This window comes from Anguilla anguilla, chromosome 12 (assembly GCF_013347855.1).
Source record: "Anguilla anguilla isolate fAngAng1 chromosome 12, fAngAng1.pri, whole genome shotgun sequence".
Classification (NCBI taxonomy): Eukaryota; Metazoa; Chordata; class Actinopteri; order Anguilliformes; family Anguillidae; genus Anguilla; species Anguilla anguilla.
In genome coordinates this window covers 17,350,439-17,370,657 of record NC_049212.1, presented here as the reverse complement: position 1 = coordinate 17,370,657, position 20,219 = coordinate 17,350,439, and the positions used below count along the sequence as shown (strand labels likewise).

Below are 20,219 nucleotides of genomic sequence, written 5' to 3'. Positions count from 1 at the left end.
CTTTACAATTGATGCCTCTCATTCACCCATTCACACACACACTCACACACACCAACGGTGAAAGGCTGCCATGCAAGGTACCAATCAGCTCATTGGGAGCAATTAGGGGTTAGGTGTCTTGCTCAGGGACACTTCGACACGCCCCAGGGCGGGGGATCGAACCGGCAACTCTCCGACTGCCAGACAACGGCTCTTACCTCCTGAGCTATGTCGCCCCAACAAGCCAGTCATAATGTCAGTGCTTTGAGATATGTTGGTGTGGAAAAAGTGGAGAAGCCTCATAGGGGAGGTGATCTTGAAAAAAGGCTTCTCAAACGTGAAACCTTCTGGATCTATTTCCTCAATACCATGTCCCCCAATGGTCTAAATGAGGAATTTGACATAAAACCTTTTTTGTGATTTTCTTTCTTGACCTCTTTTCCAGTGCTCTAGTATGCTAATGGCTAAAAACATCTTGTAATTGGTCTTCTGCTTATTATACCATGAGGTTTTTTTAAACTATTATTCTTATTTGTAAAAAATGTTTTACTTGTTGTTTGTTGGTACGCTGCTTGGTACTTTTTCTATTACGTATCTCTATATACTTTTTTATTGTGGTATTATTAAATGTTTGTGTATTTGCACTACTTTTTTTTATTTTTTTTACTATATTATAGAATGGCCAATGTGCTATGGCCTACTTAATTGGCTGACAGTGATGTTGATGTGATGTCATTGGCTTACTGCCTATATGTACCTTTTTTACCTTTCATGTGAGTCATTTGCCTGATGAAGACCCTGTTGGGTTGAAATGTTGCTTTGCTTTTTTAGTCAATAAAGTATTGGGAGCTGTAATCCAGTGTGCAGATATCCATTTTCTTTCAATCATCAAGATACTGACATACGAGAGGCAGAGTGTGGCACAATAAGTCATTAAAAGGAGATTACAGTAAACCGACAAATTGTCAAGAACCATCAAGAGATAAAGCATATAGTTTTCTTCATTTGAGTTTCTTATTTACCAGAAAAACTTCCTTTATATAACAAGTCAGCATGTAACACTGACCAAAGACAGGAAATGGGTTTTAGAGCAGTATGTAGAAGTATATTTGAATCTGATAAGTATAAGACACCAAAACTATAACCCAACACTCAACACGCATTATACTTCTGCAGCATAGTTGGTGCTTGATCAGCACAATGTATGCATGTATGACTCAAAGTGTGTGTGTATGTGAAGAACATGAGTGTGAAAATAGACAGTGTGTGCATGACACTAAGGTGCTTGTGGGTATACGGCATATGTGCTGCCATTATAAGCCCAAGCTCTGTACATTTCTGTGTCTCTAGTTCCTCTGTCTTATCTCATGTCTTTGATGTTCCTGACACACCCTTCAGTGTGTCCTCTTGTCTGTGCTGTATCCCTTTGTCTGGGGGAAGTGTAAGATTTGTTCAATCTGGAGTGTTATTCTGATCTCTGTCCCCAAGGCCCTCAGGTGTAAACGTGTGCCTCCAGCAACCTCGCCACTCAGGAAGATCCACAGTATAGATCACAGCAATAAAAGGAAACACTCCCACTCAAAGCAGTTACTTAAATAGCTTTGAGAAATCCAATAGAGAAAAGCATCCATAAGGTACAGTGTCTCCTTTTGCATTATATGAACACAAAGTCTCAGTAACTATAAACTGTTTTTTTTTTGTTTGTTTTTTTAAATCCAGGGACAGTAGCCCACATTACCCCGCCCCTCTATAAACCCAACCACATCCTGTTAACATTATTTTGAACTCATTACCCCTGTAGCCTAGAGGAAAACGTTAATCAGAAGCCTGCAAACCATGTCTAAAATCAGTCACATGCACCGATTTTTACGACTCGAGTCAGTCAGAATACGATGTGCTGAGGTGATGTGAAGGTATTTTTGATGCCTTCTCATCACGCCAATTGACACCTGCTGATCTGTGTGGGTGTGCTCTGTCCCTCTCCATGCAGCAGCCAACAGTACTGTCCTGGAACTGCCACATTTCTCTCCCAGGGGTCCCACACTGGCGTGTGACACTGCGGCCCTGTGTTTACAATCAAAGAAGTCTCCTCCTCCAACTTCAACCCCGCCCACTCACCCTGAGTACCCAACTTCAGTCATCTATCTAGCTACCTAAGTAGTGAGCTGGAGAGCTAGAGGTGACGTTTCTGACAGGTCCAACAGAAAACACGGCAACTCCGTGCCGCTTTTCATCCACTTGAACTTCAGCGGTCACCATTGAGGGAAAAGAATTCCATGGTTGACTGGTTTTTGAATGAGCCTACAAATTATGCATTTGGGCAATATTGCAGAATTTTCTCTATATTTAATTTTATGTACTGTAACTTTTAAAGAAATCTACTTTGTCAGCACACTGACAGGAAGAGTTTTGAAGGCCCCAACATTGATAAATCTGCCACTGCCAATACTGTTCATGACAAAAATACATTCAAATTCAAAAGGTGGTGAAATATGGCATTTTGGCTTACAGCCAAATACCACAAACTGTAGTAGTGTTTCACACTCTTCCATTAATCGAAAACATCTAAAAAATAAAAATAAATAGCAATTTATTTTTATATCCAGTAATAGCAGAATAAATTACAGCGAATGCAGGTGGAATTCCATGAGAGGTAGCATAATAACAAGGTTGAAGTTATAGAACATATACAACAGAAAATATAGAACATCACAGTTAAGACAGTTGAGCATATTTGGCTACTACCACTGTGAATTTCGCTAACTAGTGCATTATTCTCGTGCCTGTTTAAATACCCCCCTGCTTTAAAAATACAATTCCAGTTTAAATAATCTCTGGCCTTTTGTTTTCTAGTTATACCAAATAAAAATGTAGGGTGATATCATGTTTCTACTGGATTTCACCAGGTTTCTAAATGCGACAAAAAGTGAAAAGAAAGGAAAACTCCAGAAGAAAATGGCCCCGAGTCCAGGCAGTATCTGGGAGCAAGTCTGCCTGTGCTCTACAGTCCCTCGGTTATGCTGTTGGACTCAGAGGTATACTGGCTCACCATGCTCCCGCATTTAAAAACACATCACCAGTGCCAGGCACTGTTCCTCTTTGCTGACTTTTTTGCCCGTTTCCACGAGGGCTCTCCCTGCAGTCCACTTCATGTAGCTTGTCCTTGTTTCTCATCTCTGGTCTTTTGCTCTTGTGAATGTATCCACCGATCTTCTTCTACTTTCCTGTGGTCTTCAGGGCAGAGCAATCTTTGAAAAGGGAGATCTGCCACTTTCATTGTTTTTTTTTCATCGCAGGGCATGCCTGTTTGGGCTTCCACAAATATCTCAGCGCTAACTATTTAAAGGGGTGTATTTAACAAAAAGCAGTGAAGGTAGGCCACGAGGGGTCGTGATTCTCTGTTCTACTCAAACTCAGGGTAAGCACGGGCCAAGTGTAACATTCTGCCTTTATCGAACTGGCCATCTAACATCCAAGTCTAAATAAACTCTCTATATTTGCACTTCAAAGGATTGTGTGTGATCTGGTTCAAAATGGCCTCCATGCCTCTTGCGCATGAGGGGATACCCCGCACCCGCATTGAAAAGTGCTCCGAGATCCATAAAAATAAATCACTCTATGCTTTATTTTATGGTATAATTGTCATTACCATCAGAAAATGTGATGATGGTAATGAAAGGGAGGAGAGTTTTCTCTAGCTTAAATAGAAGTCATTTTCTCTGCTCAACAGTAATTACAATTAGCATTAGAAAGAGTTCTGTTTTGAATACAAACACACTGCCTGCTTTTGACTAGAAAATAATGACATCTATATGACACAAATATGACATCTTGATCACCATCGTGACAGAATTCAGGATCACTTGTTGCTTGAGGATGTTCACATCCTGTTCTTTTGAAGTCTTCATGCTGGGCCAACCTTAAACACATGAGGAGCACACAGCCACTTTGAGACGTCTACACTGCTTTTACCAGCTTTTTAACCTTAAAACCACACACAGTTCAGATGTTCACCGATTTATTAAATTCACTTTTCATGCACGCACACACACATATACACTCGCGCGAGCGCGGGCACACAAACGAAAATATACAGATATTCGTCGTACCTTGTTATTGCGGAACCCGGGTCCACAGAGAATGCCCAACAGTGCATTTAAAGTGTGGGCAGCACAAAGCAGCACTTGGATCCCGCTGGTTGCCATGAGAAGGGAAAAGAGCACCACGTTCCACAGGACCACCCCCTGCGGCTCCACACAGGCCAACGCCCACCGTTCCCTCTCAAACAGGTAGTGTCTGTCCCTGCAAGAACAGAGACCTGTCAGATCAGTCTTTCTACACACACACACACGCACGCACGCACAGACAGACAGCCAGATACACACACACACACACACACACAGACAAACAGACAGAAAGACACACACACACACAATGATTGTTCACCTGATAAACTGCTTTTCCAGGGGCACCTCCCAGTTGAGTCCCTGTGTACTGTTGTGCAGACAGAGGGGCCCCACCGACAGTCCTGTGCTGCTCACTAGGAAGCAGATCCCAGCAGCTACTAATGCCACAAACGAGTAGCCCACCTGGCACAGCATCTGAGGAGAGAGCGCAGACACTGTCGCTCAAGCAGACAGGAATCTAATTGAAATGCAGGAGATGGAATAGCGGAAATCAGGCGGATTCTCACCTCTGCCTTGAACGCACAGCAGCCTGTCTTTGAGCTACCGGACACGAACCCTCGGGACACCATGAGCACCTGGAGAACACGCACATAAACATCTGCACAGGCCCATCCACACACGTATCCACACACATACAGCGAACTCCATAATGTCTGGGGCAAAGACATTTTGTCCTGATCCACAACTTTAAATTTGTAATCAAACAATTCACATGTGGTTAAAGTGCAGATTCTCGGCTTTTACTGAAGGGTATTTCTATACATTTTAGTTCGACTATGTAGCAATTACAGCATATCTCATACATAGTCCCCATTTCACAGCACCATAATGTTTGGGATAAATTTACAGGTGTTTCTGATTTGTTGGATGTGTTCCATTGCTTCCTTAGTGTAGATATATCTAGTCTTGATTCTACGCTTTTGATTATTGGCCTAGAATCAGGTCAATATCAGGACCAGTTGTGCCAATGAAAGTTAACGAAGCCACTTTGAGGCTGAGAAATAAAAAAAAACAGTCAGAGACATATGCCAAATTTTAAGCTTACAAAAATTGACTGTTTGGAACACCCTTAATAATAAACAGAACACTGGTAAGGGCCTGGTTGGCCAAGGAACACCTCTACAGTTGATGACTGAAGAATTCTCACCATAATGAAGAAGAACCCCCAAACACCTTTCTGACAGATCAGAAACATTCTTTAGCAGGCAGGCATGGATGTGTCAGTGACTACTGTCCATAGAAGACTTCACAAACAGAACTAGAGGTTACACTGCATGATGTAAACAACTACAGTAGTTAGCCACAAAAACAGGATGGCAAGGTTAAAGTTTGCCAAGAAGTGCCTAAAAGGGCCTGCAGATATCTGGAAAAGGTTCTTGTGAACAAATGAGACCAAGGTTCACTTGTATCAGAGTAATGGCAGGGCAAAGTGTGGAGGTCAAAACGAACTGCCTATGATCTATACTAGCACCCTCCTTCATCTGTGAAACAGAGTGCTGGGGGGTTATGGTTTGGACATGTATGGCTGCGATAAATACTTATGGTTTTTTCACTGATGCTGATGCAACTGCTCGTAGAAGCAACAAAATGAAATTAATTGAATCTGCTCAAGTTCAACCAAATGCCTCCAAACTCATTGGATGATGCTTCATTCTACAGTAAGACAATGATCCCAAACATACTAACACAAAGCAACAAAGGCGTTTTTCAAAGGCAAGAAACTAGAGAATTATTGACTGGCCAAGTGATTCACCCAAACTGAATCCAATTGAACATGCGTCTCTCATGCTGAAGAGAAAACTTTAGGCACCTACCCCCAGAAAACAAGAAGGAGCTGAAGATGGCTGCAGTGCCGGCCTGGCAGAACACAGAATATACTCAGCACCCGGTGATGTACTAAACATGACTACTGTCATTTACATAACATTAGCAATTATGGTGGCCTGAAATGCGGGGTGTGTATAAGAAGTGCTGTAATTTATATGGTGAAAGCAAAGTATATAAAAATACTATTAAATAAAAGATGAAAATCTGCACTTTCCCCACATATAAAATTGTGGACTACAGAGACAAATCAAGAAAAATATGTCTTCATCCCACACATTATGGAGCTCACTGTACACTCCCACACAAACACACGTACTGTACATGCACAGTACAGTGTACAGGCACATCCCAACATCTCTTTCTTTGTTCTGTTTTTCAATATGGCAAGTCAGCGGTGTAATGAACTTCAGATCTGATTTTTCAAACTAAGCTGAACAAAACCAAAACTGAGCTTGTCCTGTATAGACCTGGCTTTTCTATTGTCCCAGCCTTCAGCTTTCATTGTTGATCTCAAATTTCCCCTCTAACACTTGTCATGATCAATATTATATAGTTCCTCTATTGAAACCTAACCAGAATTGTTGTAACCGCAGTCAATATTCATACGAAATGCATTTTCAGTTTAGCTTATACCATTCCAAGTAATGTAGCTGAAGTTGTTACAATAAATCATGCCAATTATTATGATGTCTTGGTAAGCAGAGAACAGGAAGTAGCATTGAACACAGGCACAACTTAAGACTGAACAAATTAATGAACAAAAACACATACACCTACGAAAAGAGGGTTGACTACCTCTGTTTTAAGACGCACGCACGCACGCACACACACACGCACGCATGCACACACACACGCACACTCGCACACGCACACACACAGAGGGGACCTACCAGAAAACCAGATGCCCAGAGGCCTGTGCCCCATGTAGCCTCTCGGGTCACATGACCTTCCAACAGGAAACGAGTCTCCAGGTTTGGGAACAGCAACAGGGCATTCGCCGCCATGGAGAGTATCGCCAAGGGAACCAGGGACACGCCTACACAATGGGAGCAGCGAGCTACGCACATCCCAGTAATGGACTGTATTGAGAAGGAAGCATGACATACGTTATACCTCTTACCATCTGCAAAACTTCTCACAGTACTGTCCAAAAATATACAATTAATAAGGCTGTGACATAGAATTAGTAAGACCTACCTGAATGAGACAGCACAGAGCTCTTGGGTCTTCGCAATAAGTCAAAAGTCAACAGTGAGCAGGAGAGCCAGTGCACACACGGATCAGATTCCCACCGAGTCAGTTACTGTGACAGAATGTGTGTGCGTGTGAGAAAGACAGAGAGGGCAATAGCTGTATCCGGACGCGCACACAACTGATTGAGGAACTTTACTTGCCTCTGGTTAAATACTGTGCACATACGTGCTTGCATCAATAACTCTCCACCAGTGCCAGACTCCACCCCCTTCTTTCCAATCACACATATGCCTTTATATGGAGGGAAAAAAACCATTATTGGTCTCATTTCAGAATTGAATCACAACATGCTCATGAGAGTGCATACTAAGTCAAACCAGAACTTAGCTGACATTTACATATTTTATTCTGCCAGGGCTTCCCAAACTTGCTTCATTTAGCCTTCGTTTCCCACCAGTGTCCCCATTTTCAGAAATAGGATTGATTTTCCTTATCAATCAATTAATCAATCAGCCAATTCAGTATTATTATCAATATTATTACATTTTTATTGTATTCTCATGGGAAGTCAAACTGTAATAACAGTTATGTCACCATAATAATGTAAATGTAATAGTACATACCTGTCCAATCCTGATGCCCTTATACCCACCTGCCCCATCAGGTTAACCAAGTACCCACCTTTCCTGTCAGCATCCCAAAAATGAAAAAAGTTTTATTTCCCTCCGGTGTGGAGAACGATGCATGTGAGGTTTGCACTAGCCCAGAATGGAATATCAGAGGTCTATTTTGGGTCTGGATAGAGGAAGAATGAGATTGGAGCCTCTGTGTGGGCGGGGTGAATCAGCGCAGTGGACACAGGGGCAGAAGACACGGAGACAGAAGGAACAGCCAGGCGAAGTGACTGGGGTCGCACCTACAGTGGGCTAGAGCACCCAATGCCCGGGGGCCACATCACACACAGGCACATCAGTCAGCCCACAGGTAGCAGAAACACATCAACAGCACTGCACTTCTGGGGATTCATTTTGTGAACATGGTGATAATGCACTCAATTGCAGTTACAGTGCAGTCCGTAAGTATTTGGACTGCAACACTGTTTTTGTTCTTTTGGCTCTATGCTCCTGCTGACAGTTCCAAATCCTTTTCTGGAAGCTTCTTGTATTATCTTAATACCTTTATGTGTCTAACCTGAACTGCTATGAACGGCTGAAAATTGTTGGGTTAAAATCTAGTCCCATTTTTAAATTGTGTTTCATATTTAGCCCTCGTTTCATTGCGGTTGGAAGTGTGGTGGTGGACACAGGACCGGTCAGAGACGTGACGCCTTGTGCTCTCAGCTCGAGGTTGTCGTCACACTGATGCTCCAATGGCGCGTCATCTCATCTGGTCATGTGCTCTTCTCTCGCCACCCTGCCTCATGCTTGGTTTTGTATTATGTTCCCAGAAAAAGAACAAGGTCGTTTTGCAATAGTTAAGAGAGAAGTGGTGATTGCTGGTGAAGTCTTTGTTGTTATGACAGCAGTGCTGCGTGAATGTTTCCTAACTGGCTTGCACAACCAAATAGAGGCCACCTCTTCACCTGGCATCTGTATAATACACAACCTTGCAGACCCAAAGACATGCTGTATTTTATGAGCAATATCTCCAAATCCTGTACCATTATATAACCATTTCTTAATTTGTGGGTATTTGCATCCATAACTGGTGAGCCATGACAGGGCTTTTTATGCATACTGCCCCCCCCCCCCCTATTTTGGGGGACAAAAGTAATTGGGCAACTGCTGTGCTCTTTCTTGGCCAGCTGTGTTGTTGCGTTATTAGTTCATCCGCAAGAAAGCTAAGGAATTTACATTTGGAGTCTGTTGCTGCCGTCTCTCTACATCAGGACGAGTGTCAGTGGATCTGTGGGTTGCAGACTTCAGGCAATCATCTAATGCAGAGAATTTGTGACCAAGTACTGAACATGATGACTGTTTAAGATTATGTTTATTCGTCCAATTAGTTTTGGTCCCCTAAAATGAGAGGACTTTAAAAAAGGGCCTATATGGATCACTGGATATGGATGTTAATACCCTTCAATTAAAGTTGACAGCCTGCACTTTATATTTTAAATGTTTCATTTAAAATCCAATGTGCTGGAGCATAGAGCCAAAAGAACAAAAACAGTGTTGCAGTCCAAATACTTACGGACTGCACTGTAACTGCAATTGAGTGCATTATCACCATGTTCACAAAATGAATCCCCAGAAGTGCAGTGCTGTTGATGTGTTTCTGCTACCTGTGGGCTGACTGATGTGCCTGTGTGTGATGTGGCCCCCGGGCATTGGGTGCTCTAGCCCACTGTAGGTGCGACCCCAGTCACTTCGCCTGGCTGTTCCTTCTGTCTCCGTGTCTTCTGCCCCTGTGTCCACTGCGCTGATTCACCCCACCCACACAACTATTACGTGAAACTGCCATTCAGGATGACCCTGCAGAACTACAAATATTGACCAGCAGTGTGGACCGGCCAACAGGACACTGGATCCCCTGCATCTGAGAGGAATTTTAAAAATAAAGAACACCATTTCTATTTTTTTTATTTTTTAAAGGAAGCATTTCACAGCAGTGGACAGAAACCCTGTGTCAACGATATGCCAGGATGTTCCCCAATGTAATAGAAGGGAGAGAGGGCCAGCTAGAGAGTATACACACCAACACAATCATGATTTTACTGGGTCTTGTATATTCCGTTCGAATTTGGTCTTCAAGGATAATAACGAGGCTGAGAGTCATAGGAAAGCACCAAAAATGCCCATGAGAAGCAGAGACATTCTGGAATTCCATTAGCACCGGAACAGAATCATTCTAGAAACAAAACAATCAGCACCAACTGAAAGAAAGATCTCAGATCAGAAAGTGGGAGACCTAATTCATCACTCATTCTCCAGGATACCATTCTTATTGTTTGTATTCAAAAGGCTTCCAAATGTCAATATTTTCAGTAAGTGTCCCTGTTGCATTCGCCCTCAAGAACGTCCATAGCAACATACTTTCAGCAGCCATGCAGTGTGGCTGCATGCAAGAGAAACAGGCAAGTGCAAATTTCTCCCCTGAATGTCCTGTTTGCCTGGATTTTCAGCTGTCCATTTTCCTTGAACATATAACACTACACAGACACTAAAAATATGAACCTTTAGAGATTCATATTTTTCAGATTATTTTAATTCTTACCCATTGCGTGAATGTGTTTGTCTAAAGGGGGATACATGAATGTGTGTCTCAACGAGATTGCAAAACTGCAAACAAGTACATGTGGTTAATGAGGTAGGCGTGGACGATTCATGACCAAACATGATCAATTATCAACACCATTACTCAGTCTCTGCAAAAAGAACATTAAATCAGTTATCGCAAATTTGCTTTGACTCATTTCCCTACACTCAACACATTCACAATGTATGCTACAAAAATGACTGCCACTGACCTGCCTATATTAGAAAAGTGATGTCATTGCTCAGAAACTTAATTAGCTACAAAGCTTGCACAAACTTGATATGAAAGCAGGAAAAGGGTAACAACTCTGTTGATATAAATAAAGGGAAGGCGTAGAAATCTATACTTAGAATACAACGACTACCCCTACTCAATAAGCGTAAAAAGCAGTTCCTGCAGGTGTGCAGAGGCACTGATGGAGCCAGTGAAGAATAAAACACGATAGAAGCACTGGAAACGGTCCTTTCCGAAAACATAGCGGTTGCAGTGGTGCAGGGCTCTACGCTTAATTTCATTAGGTCCGGAAGAGGCAGAATATGTGAAACAGCTTCCTACTACAGCTTCCTCTCTGACTCACCCTCTCCTGCTCTGAAGGGGAGCAACGAGGTCAGTAAAGCCAAATCAAGGCACGGAATGGAATTCAAACAATGCGCTGCAGAGAACGCAACAAGCAGACGCAAGAGCGGCCGCCTAAATTAGCCCACCCGCAAGAACAAGCTTAATGCATCCTTTACGGGACAAGCAGGAAATCAAAAACAGAGACATTTTCAGGATATGATGGTCGCCCATGCCACAGTTTAGAAGCACTAACGTAAATGGCTGAGCTATTTTTAGTAAATGACATGCTCGTGCCTCAAATTCAAATAAGGACTTTTTGAATTAATTCCATTTCTAAATGGTATGAAAAACTGATACATGTGCGAAGTTAATGAACCGGACGAAACGCAGTAAGGAATGAAATCCACACATGCGATACGAAGCCTGTATGTTTTTCTTGCACGGCGCCTGAGAGGCGGTGATTCGCAGCAGTGAGCGACTCATCAGCAGACCCTGAGTCACACAGCCGGACCCTGACATGAACACTACGACACGAGTCCTATTGGGCCACACAATGCAAGCTTTTTATTATTATTTTTGAACACTTTGGGGCCACAACAACATTCTTGTTTTGGGCCACCAGAACACCAAGGCCAATGTCAGATAGCAAGGTGACCCCACAGATAAAATGTCTTTTTTTCCAATATCACAACCTACAATGGTTTATATGCGACATAAAAAAATTGACCCCAATCTCAAAAACCTAGATTACAACATGTGGGTCATTTTTCCGTAAATCGTTTTTCTATGCAGAAAAGTGACCCTCGGGCCAGATTTCTGTATGTCACCAGCTTTGCAGAGCTACAACCCCAAACTGTACCGTTCTGTGAATTCAAACATCCTGGGCTGGTAATGTGCATCATCTTGATGGCCAGATCTAAACTGAGATGATTTTGTGATAATGACTGCCATCTTCAAAACCGCAAGCCCATGTTTTGCTTGTTGCTCAACTTTTTTGTGAAAATCTCACACAAGCAAAACAGAAAGCAATAACAGACCAACAGCCATGTCATTGCACACAGACACACCGACTCAAAATCGTCCATCATTCTTCCAATAAGAAATGGTTGATAATATAAGACAGGAGTATACAAACATTATGTCATATCCGCCAATCTGAACCCTTTAAACAAATGCAGAACTACCTAATATAACTAGCTTCATAGCTAAAAAAACAAATATAAATTCTGAGAAATTACAAAAAAGAGAAATGTGCATGCAGCCATTAAATTTACCTCAAGAAAGATCTGCAAGATGGAGTGTGAGAAAGGTCAGACACTATTTCAGTCCTACACCAGCCGCACTCTTAGAAACTGCACTTTATGTGCTTTACACTGAAAGGCACGGGCTCCCCTAAACCCCTGTGTAGCCGGTACTCGGCCGCTGATGAAGGGTAGCGTATTACGCCAGCATACTCAGCACACTCAGCACACTCAGCACGTGCTCGAGCGGAGTGGGAGGGAGCTCTTAACCTGGGGGATACTGGGCTTGGCAGACTGCTGTAGTCAGAATATCAGGGAACACCACACCTGTGCGTTTACAGCCATGTCCGCTATTTAACGTCTCAAAATGGAAGCTTTCTGTAGAAGCTGCCACAACATTTACTGGAAAAGTGGGACTCCTAATAAAGAAACTACCACGCAAACACAAGAACCTGACCTAAAATCTATGTGTAATAGGGATGTATCCGAATCCGAATACTGTATTCGGGAAAGCACGAATAATGCGATGGAAACAGATATTTCTTCTACCCGAAGTTGCTCGGTATTATTCGGATTCGGGAAAAAAAAAATGTCGAGTTCTCATAGCCTCTATCTAACGCAGGGGTCCTCAATCTTATCCAGAAAGGGCTGCAGGCTTTCATTCCAACCAAGCGGTTACACACCTGATTCCACGAATCAAAATCCTTAGCAGAGATTCTTGTGGTTGATTAGTGGAATCAGGTGTGTTACTGCTTGGTTGGAACAAAAGCCTGCACGCACACCGGCCCTTTCTGGAAAAGATTGAGGACCTCTGATCTAACGTTACTGGGAAGGAGGGAGGGAGGGAGGGAGAGAGGGAGGGAGGGGGAGAGAGAGAGAGAGAGAGAGAGAGAGAGAGAGAGAGGGGGGGGGGGGTGGTGTTACGCACGGCTTCTAGCAGTATCTGGAACTCCGGCACACACATCAACAAACTTTGAGCCACTGCGCTGCAAAACGTTTAAAAAATGAGTTCTGTGCGTCAGCCATTATGCTTCTTCAAATCGATTCATATCATTGTGGATGACCACAAGATAAAAATTCCCATTCTGTTTGCAACATAGGACTTTGGTTTAACTAACTAGTCGTTTCATTGACTACACATTATTGAAAAGTGATCTGGGAAACTCTCGCATCGAGGAGGAGACGTCAGGTGCGGGAGCTAGCGAGACAAAAGCCTGGCGTGGCAGCTGGATTTCTTTCAAACCCCCGAAACCTATACATCAAAATGAAGCTTAGAACCTGTAGTTTCAGCTGTATTCGTTAATTTCCTCCATTTAAAAAATCCAGTAAAACTATTTTACGAGACGTTTTACCTTGTATTTCAGTCAATGTTCATCCGTTTAAGATGTAACATGCTGTATGTATCAGCCATAGGTCTTGGCTATCAAATGAACACGAAATGCAGTCCAGATTTTCATGGTAGGCTAACAGTTGCCACCAAGGGAAAATATGAGGACATCAGATGGTTTGCAGTCTATCCAAACTTAGTTCAGTAGGGGAAAAAATAAAACAGGCAAAAAAGTTTATGTATTACTGTTATGTAATTACTGTTGTAAAGTGGTCATTCACGTTTCCCTAGCGAACTGTTAACACATCAAGAAACGCGAACGCAGCATCATTGGAATTTAAGATTCCCTTCAACTGAAGGACATTTTTTTATACATCTTTATTGTAAATAGCTTCTATTTCCGATGCCAAACAGAATCTTTCATTTATATATATTTTTTCCCAGTTTCTGATTGTTCAATGGCCACCCAGTTAAAGGGGGGGGGGGGGATTTAACTTGACTCTGCACACCCCTAATGTGTAATGTTTGTAATTTCTGAGAAGCAAGACAAAGGAAGTACCAACATTCATTTTTTTCACTAACTTTTGTTTTATTCCAAAATAAATTCAAGGTTTTATAGGATTTACAAAGATCCGTGAGTAAAATCTTTCTTCCGCCAAACCGACCGATGTCTCCCATCTTCTACCGTGAAAACATCAACGAATGACAAACGCATCCACACTTCAGGGACACAGTGAAATCCTAGAGCACAATGTTTCCAGTGTTTCAGTGGGGAAAGAAGTCTCACAGAATGAAAATGTCACTTGCAGCTATAGATCAGGCTTAGCGCTCAGTTAGTGTGACTCTCGACTCCTGATTCAGCAGCTGTTATTCTGTACACACTTGCACCTTGCACTACAGCCTTCTCTGCCACAAGTGTCCAGCTCCTGCAGCCAAATCAAAGCTCTCACAAAATTAACTTATTAACAGAAGGCACATTACTAAATACAACCACCCTGCGGGGGCAAATGGGATAAGGTCAAGTCAGTAAATTTGGGAATTGAATTGGAACTCAAATAATGAATTGAAACCTCCATAGAACATGCAGGGAAGGGGCCTCTGTCCAATAAGAGAAGGAGCAGGACAGGAGCAGAGAGCTCAGCTGGCCAGGCTGGGGAACATGGCTGTGAGGGTGGTCTGCTTGCCACCCTTCTGTAAGGCACTGCTGGTGCTGGAGGGGGCGGAGTCAGAGGTGGAGGCGCTGGTGTCCTTGCGGGTAGCCTGCCTTTCTTTGGGAGTGCCAGCTAGCTGTCGCCTCGCCCTGTTCTTCTGCTCCTTCGGCGTGACGGCAGCACTCGAGCGCCCCCTGCTGGCTCTCACGGCCGGGCTGGCGTCTGTGGCGGCGCTGGGGGCGGGCCCGGGGGCGGGGTCGGGGGCGGTGCCGGGCTCGGGCTTGTCGCGCAGCGGGTACTGGTCCGGGGAGCCCTTGCTGCGGTCCACGGCCCGCTGGGCCTCCTCCCGGTCCAGCTGCTTCTGCAGCCGCAGGGCCAGCTGCCGGTCGCTCTCCTCCTGCTGCCGGCGGCTGAACAGGTCCTCCTCCTCCCGCGCCTCCTCCCAGACCAGCGGCGCCTCGGCCGGGCCGCTTGCCGGGCCGCGCGGGCGCTTGCTGTCCAGGCCGCAGCCCCGGCCTGCGTCCGCGTCCCCGCACTTCCTCTTCCCCGAGGCCCCGCCCCTCGTCTGACTGACGCTGGAGCCCCGCCCATCTGCATCCTGCTCCAGCTGGGCGCAACATGCGTCAGGTGGGAGGGGCTCGGTGCCCTCCGGCTGAGACCTGGCGCTCGCCTCTTTCCCGTAGAAGTCCAGCGTGGGCATCGGCATTTCCTCAGGGACTACTGAGGACGGGAGCATCAGGATGTTCTCCTTCAAAAGAACATTCGCACGTTGAGTAGCAGGCTTCAAACCACCTCCATACTGAAACTGCTGAGGGGGTACCTTTGTCCAAGATGCTCAACTACAAAACTGCTATCACATGGGATTTTTAACTTGCCATTATAAGATACAGGACCCACGATTTAAGGTTTAAGTGGTTCATTGAAAAACCTGAGCTACACTTATCTGATTAGTCACCAAAGGATTATTGTGCAATAAATTCACTAAGATTTATATACTTCCCAATAACAATGATTTGTACAACCAATATACAAATCACACTAGTTGCTGTGGACAGTGGAACTTCAGGCAAAAAAGGGAATACATATTTTATATACACTGAGTTTGCATGTAAGCTTTGTTCATGAAGTGCAGAACACATAGAATTCTGAAAATTCAAACTGATGATAGATACATTATATATTAGTGAGCGTGCTGAGTTTAACAGCACATTAATCAAAGTGATGCAGTATGCGCTCATACACCCTTGTTTCTAGTGTGTCAGTCTGTCTCTTTAGTGTGCATTTAGAATGTACTGTATTAGGATAATAATAATACTAATAACAATAATAATGTTTTACTTATAAAGCACCTCTCAAACCCAAGGTAATCAAACAGAGCAAAACAAGGATGTGTTAAAAAAGCCGTATGGCTGTGTGTGTGTGTGTGCGCGTGCGGGTGTATGTACCTTGTTGGCTGTAAGGCTAGAACCGGGACTGGTCTCTGCGCTGGTGGGGGATCTCAGGGGAAGAGGCAACAAAAACCTGAAGACACAACACAAAACACAGCAATCAGCAAAGCAGCATAACACTAACCAGGCAGGCAGCACCACCATCACAACGCAACAGACCGCCATCAACTCACAGAAGTTCAGCTGGGAAAGGCTTTAAGACCCATTTAACAAATGTCCCAAAAACAACACTGTGCTCCACCACCAACTCAACATGTCATAATGCAGAAATGCATTGTGCATTAACAACAATGTCGCAAGAGACCAAAGCACAACACACAGCATTACCCAACACAAAACACAGCAATGGCCCACACAGCATGCGCTTCTGCGCCCTCACCTCTCTATGTCTCCAGCGCTGCTCTTCTTCTTGGTGGACGTGCTCTCTGAAGGCCGTGCATTCCTCTGCGATTCTGACATCGGAGTTGAATTCTGAGAGACAAAATACTCACAATATATAAAGCTTATCCCTTACATTAACTGCCTGGGGAACCAAGGTGAGTAGAGTATGCAGGATGCAGCTGTTGCAAATATACTCTAAGCAGAGGTGAAACTAGAGCCAATTTACAAATGTACCCAGGATTCCAGGGCTAGCATTCCTACTCTTTCCATAAGTACAGCATTTCATAGTAAGCCAGGATCTTCATCTCACGTTTCATCCAAAGAACAGTAACTCCTGGGTTAACACCATCCATAAGGCAAGTGTGCCCCCTACTGGCCACTGCCATTCCCATCCAGCACTCACTAGACCCAGCTCCACCCACTTCAGAGGCAAGAGCTGTAGGCCGAGTGGACTGTTGGCATTAGTGTCTCAGATGTGCTGACATGTTGACCTATGACCCCTGTTCACAGGAAGTTCAGAGGAAACAAACAGCAGCAGTGACGCGTGTGGAGAAGTTTAATCCAGAACGGGGCCCAATGCACGGCTAAGAGAGAGAGGGTCTGGATCGCTAGCGCATCCCGCCTCACCAGCTCCTGGCTCAGCAGCCTGGCCAGCCTCTCGTCCTCCTCCAGCTGCCTCTCCTCCAGCGCTCTGCGCTCCTCCGCCCGGCGCTCCTCCTCCTCGGCCAGGAGCCTCTGGATGTACTCCTCGCTCGCCCTGCGCTCCGCCTCCTCCAGGGCACGCTTCTCCTCCGCCAGCTATAAAAAAATATATATATTTAGATGAAATATTGATACTTGGCGCCGCTGTATCAATACTGTATTGCAGGAGAGAGCATGGCAATGCTACGCGTATAGATGGACGCGCGCGCGGGCGCTAACCTTAGTGATCTGGTCCTCGTACTCCTGGCGCACCTCTCCCGGCAGGCTGACCCTGGGCCTGCAGGCCACTGCTGAGGAGAGAGCAAACGACACCACGTCACTCACACCTGAGCAGCAACATCCACTTCAGTCTGCAGACGGCTCGGTTTCTGACACGTCCAGCATTTACAATGTTCTATATCCACATCGCTGCACTGTTTCCTATTACGTTTACCTTGGCAACAAACTGTGAAGGGCTAAGTGTTTAATCTGTCGTATAGCAAAACGTCAAAACAAAGGCTATTCCAATTTTAACTACAAATTCTTGACAAAAGCATCAGATATGACCCTACTATTACACAGAAACACAGCAGATTATAAAAGGCTGAAAAGATTGGATCACAGAGAGAGAGCCAGACAGTCAGACACAGAGAGAGCCAGACAGACAGTCAGACACAGGGAGAGACAGACAGACAGACAGACAGACACACGGAGGGAGGGACAGACACACAGAGGAAGGGACAGACACAGGGAGGGAGGGACACACACGCGGAGGGAGGGACACTCACTGGCCATGTCCTCGGCGTCCTGGCCGCTCAGCCTGCGCTGGCACTGCGCGGGGAAGGCCTCCTGCAGGCGTCGCCACAGCTCCACGTTGACCAGCGTCTTGTTGCGGCTGTGCAGCCGCGCCCAGGTGGACACCCGCCTGCGGCACAGCGGGCAGCACAGGTTGGCCTTGTCCACCGTCTCCAGGAAGCACGGCTTGCAGAAGGTGTGGGAGCAAGGCAGCGTCACCGGCTCCAGGAAGATCTCCAGGCACACGGGGCACGTGCAGTCGGCTTGGGACAGCCCCCCTGCGCTGCCCCCCTCCCCTACATCCACTTCCGTCTCAGAGACCGGCGCCATGGCCCTCCTCCCCCGCTCTCCCCTAACGTTCGTCCGACGGAGTCTCCTCCAGTCTCGTGCCTCGACACACCTGCAGGCAAAACGAGTGAAAGGCCACAGCAAACATCAGGTTTACATTCCTCATAGTCACTTAGCTGCAGTTGCATATGGTGACCAATGGTGTGGAACAGCTCAGTCTCCTCTGGGTGACAGGGGGCAGGATGTGATGGAGTTCTCTTCTGGAAATGCAGGTGTCTGAGATGTGCATGAAGAAGTAATGCAATCCAATATATATGTGATCAGAATACCAATAGGGCAGTATATAGAAACAGACCTCTTCATGATCAAAGTATCGATGGTTACAATGACTGCTGTATCAATATGCTTATAGCAGGGGTGTCCAATCCCATCCGAAAAGGGCCGGTGTGAGTACAGGTTCTTGTTTTAGCCAAACATACCAAGACATCCTATTCTACTTATCAATGACTTGATTTCAAGACCAAGATTAGTTAATCAGTTGAATCAGGCATCCTAGTACTGGGACAAAGCAAAAACCTGCACCCACACAGCCCTTTACAGATAAGATTGGACACCCCTGGTTCATGGTTTCAAAAAATTAATTTTCATAAAACATTTATTACCAATGAATGACTATTTTAAGATCACACATTTAAGTTGGAAATCTAAGAATTCATAAGCAGTTCTAACGATTTTCTGTGTTCATAATGCACTGTGTGAGAGCTCACTGGACTTCGAAGGCATCTGTACATGTTCTTGTGGGCATTATATGTTTATTTATTTTATTTTTTTTAAGTTACTGTTCACAGCAACAACATTTACTCTGGGGTTCAAGTCATAATATCAGATTCGGTTTTTCAAACTTATAATTTCACATCCCAGTGTGCATAGAAGTACTGTGTCGTGACCCCTGTATCCTGACACACATAGTTGTATCGTGGGGCATCTGACAATACTAATAGATAGCTAGCTCAGTATCACAAACACATATGGTAACGTCAACTGCGCGCACAATTTAGACTGCATACCACAGTTAGTCAAAGAAAAGACCTGAAACCGCGGAATGAATGGGCCGCGATGCAACCATATAGAAAGGGCGAGAATTCCATTGCAATGGACCCACAAAGACTCAAACGCAAAGGCCAGTCGGTAATGAGCACCGAAAATGAGCCAATACGTTAGCTAGCCATGCTTCGGCACCTCGCAAGCTTGTTTACCTGACAAAAAAATGCTAAACCCGACTAGCAAACCACGTTCACTGTTTTAGTAATTTGCAATGGCAAATGCGAGGAGCTGCAACATTTACATAGACACTGGCTAGCTAGCTCGTAGTGCCGTGACTCAACCTTTACTAGCTAGAATTGCACTTGTTTTTACCTTCAAGCCGCCTCGGCCTCGTAGTCTTCAATGACCCGCGCACCTTTACATTAGCTAGCTGGCTAACAACCAACGCAAGTTAACTTAGCTAGCTACACTAATCAAAAGTTAGCACTATCTTGCAAGCTAACAAGTGAATCATAGTAACCGACGAGATGAGCATTCGATAAATTAGATTCGTAAAGTACCATACAATTTTGATAGAATATACTGTACATATATATTTTTTATTTTTGAACTGAGAAGTTGTATGCAACCGAAAAACAAGAAATCCCGGGAACCCTTTTCTACACCGTGATTGAACACACTGCGCATGCGTATGATCAGCCGCTCTGTTGTACTGCTCATGCGTACAAAAAACGGAAAATTAGGAATGTTAGTAACCTGATAGGCTGTCTGTTTGTCAGTCACTACACCGTAAGCACGTAATCTATGGCTAGTATAAATGGACTCAATAAGAACGGAAAAAATTGCTCATATGTCTACGGAAT

The 20,219-nt window shown here is 44.6% G+C and overlaps 2 protein-coding genes across 3 annotated transcripts; both read right to left on the bottom strand.

The window, feature by feature from the left end:
* Positions 1-2,552: 2,552 nt before the first annotated feature.
* LOC118208979 (transmembrane 4 L6 family member 5) lies at positions 2,553-7,379 on the bottom strand. The gene is made up of 6 exons (XM_035384000.1): positions 7,191-7,379; positions 6,884-7,072; positions 4,673-4,741; positions 4,426-4,580; positions 4,089-4,281; positions 2,553-3,898 (listed from the first exon to the last, which is right to left on the bottom strand). The coding sequence occupies exons 2-6, from the start codon at positions 7,058-7,060 to the stop codon at positions 3,884-3,886; spliced, it is 609 nt and encodes a 202-aa protein (XP_035239891.1). The 5' UTR covers positions 7,061-7,072; positions 7,191-7,379; the 3' UTR covers positions 2,553-3,883.
* A 6,753-nt stretch (positions 7,380-14,132) lies between these two features.
* On the bottom strand, positions 14,133-20,050 carry rnf168 (ring finger protein 168). 2 transcript variants are annotated; one of them, XM_035383899.1, is made up of 7 exons: positions 19,729-20,050; positions 18,018-18,424; positions 17,470-17,540; positions 17,176-17,346; positions 16,547-16,638; positions 16,165-16,240; positions 14,133-15,467 (listed from the first exon to the last, which is right to left on the bottom strand). In XM_035383899.1, exons 2-7 carry the CDS (start codon positions 18,352-18,354, stop codon positions 14,706-14,708), a joined length of 1,509 nt encoding a protein of 502 aa, XP_035239790.1. In that variant the 5' UTR covers positions 18,355-18,424; positions 19,729-20,050; the 3' UTR covers positions 14,133-14,705. The 2 variants fall into 2 exon arrangements, with proteins under 2 accessions (XP_035239790.1, XP_035239791.1); XM_035383900.1 differs by having other exon boundaries at positions 17,470-17,537.
* Positions 20,051-20,219: the final 169 nt, after the last annotated feature.

Coding starts and splice junctions, on each gene's coding strand:
- rnf168 (XM_035383899.1), bottom strand. CDS start 18,354: ATGGCGCCGGTCTCTGAGACGGAAGTGGATGTAGGGGAGGGGGGCAGC. Junction 17,541..18,017: donor GGACGCCGAGGACATGGCCA/GTGAGTGTCCCT, acceptor CTCTCTCCTCAG/CAGTGGCCTGCAGGCCCAGG. Junction 16,639..17,175: donor GGCTGCTGAGCCAGGAGCTG/GTGAGGCGGGAT, acceptor TTTGTCTCTCAG/AATTCAACTCCGATGTCAGA.
- LOC118208979 (XM_035384000.1), bottom strand. CDS start 7,060: ATGTGCGTAGCTCGCTGCTCCCATTGTGTAGGCGTGTCCCTGGTTCCC. Junction 4,742..6,883: donor TCTGGGCATCTGGTTTTCTG/GTAGGTCCCCTC, acceptor CGTGTTCTCCAG/GTGCTCATGGTGTCCCGAGG. Junction 4,282..4,425: donor CTGGAAAAGCAGTTTATCAG/GTGAACAATCAT, acceptor CTGTTCTTGCAG/GGACAGACACTACCTGTTTG.